Source organism: Mastomys coucha, unplaced genomic scaffold (genome assembly GCF_008632895.1).
Source record: "Mastomys coucha isolate ucsf_1 unplaced genomic scaffold, UCSF_Mcou_1 pScaffold22, whole genome shotgun sequence".
Classification (NCBI taxonomy): Eukaryota; Metazoa; Chordata; class Mammalia; order Rodentia; family Muridae; genus Mastomys; species Mastomys coucha.
The window spans coordinates 128,040,187-128,040,731 of record NW_022196905.1 but is presented as its reverse complement, the minus strand read 5'-3'; the positions used below and the strand labels follow the sequence as shown (position 1 = coordinate 128,040,731).

The 545-nt window shown below is 47.9% G+C and overlaps 1 protein-coding gene across 1 annotated transcript in view; it reads right to left on the bottom strand.

Moving 5' to 3' along the window:
* The window catches only part of Gtf2ird2b (GTF2I repeat domain containing 2B), a 39,044-nt gene that overhangs the window by 8,913 nt on the left and 29,586 nt on the right, over positions 1-545 (bottom strand). Inside the window, exon 7 of the mRNA XM_031391157.1 lies at positions 250-327. Coding sequence (XP_031247017.1) covers positions 250-327 — 78 coding nt within the window. The remainder of the gene's footprint in view (positions 1-249; positions 328-545) is intronic.

Genomic DNA, 545 nt, shown 5'->3' with positions numbered 1-545 from the left:
CCCATGAAACAAAGTAAATCAAGACATATTAAAAATAAATACAGCTGGGCGATGGCGCACACCTCTAGTCTACAGAGCAAGTTTCAGGGCAGCTTCAAGGGATCTAGTGCCCTCTTCTGGGTACCACACTCACTGCACTCACGTGGCAGACACTCAGCCATACACATACACACAAAGAAGGGAAAACAATCATTCCAAAAAAAGAAAAACGTGATACAAGTGATGAAGACAGTAAGTGGATGTCCCCACCTGGGACTGTCACCTGTATGATCCTAAGGTCTTCCACACCTGCCGCTGGCTTTGCAGTGTTAGGCAGATTTGCATTTCCTTAAGAGCAGAGAAAAGTGCAAAGTTAGAGTGAGCAGAAAATCAGCAGTCTCTAAAAAACACCCAAGTGTTACTTAAGGAGAAGTGCAGACTGGATACTGCCCCGCTACCCCCACCCCCAGTGCAGGGAGCAGCAGTGTGCCGTGCTGAAGGATGGCTGACCTTCAAGGTCAACCTGACTGGACATGACTGCGAGTCTGCTTCCAGAGTTTACACTG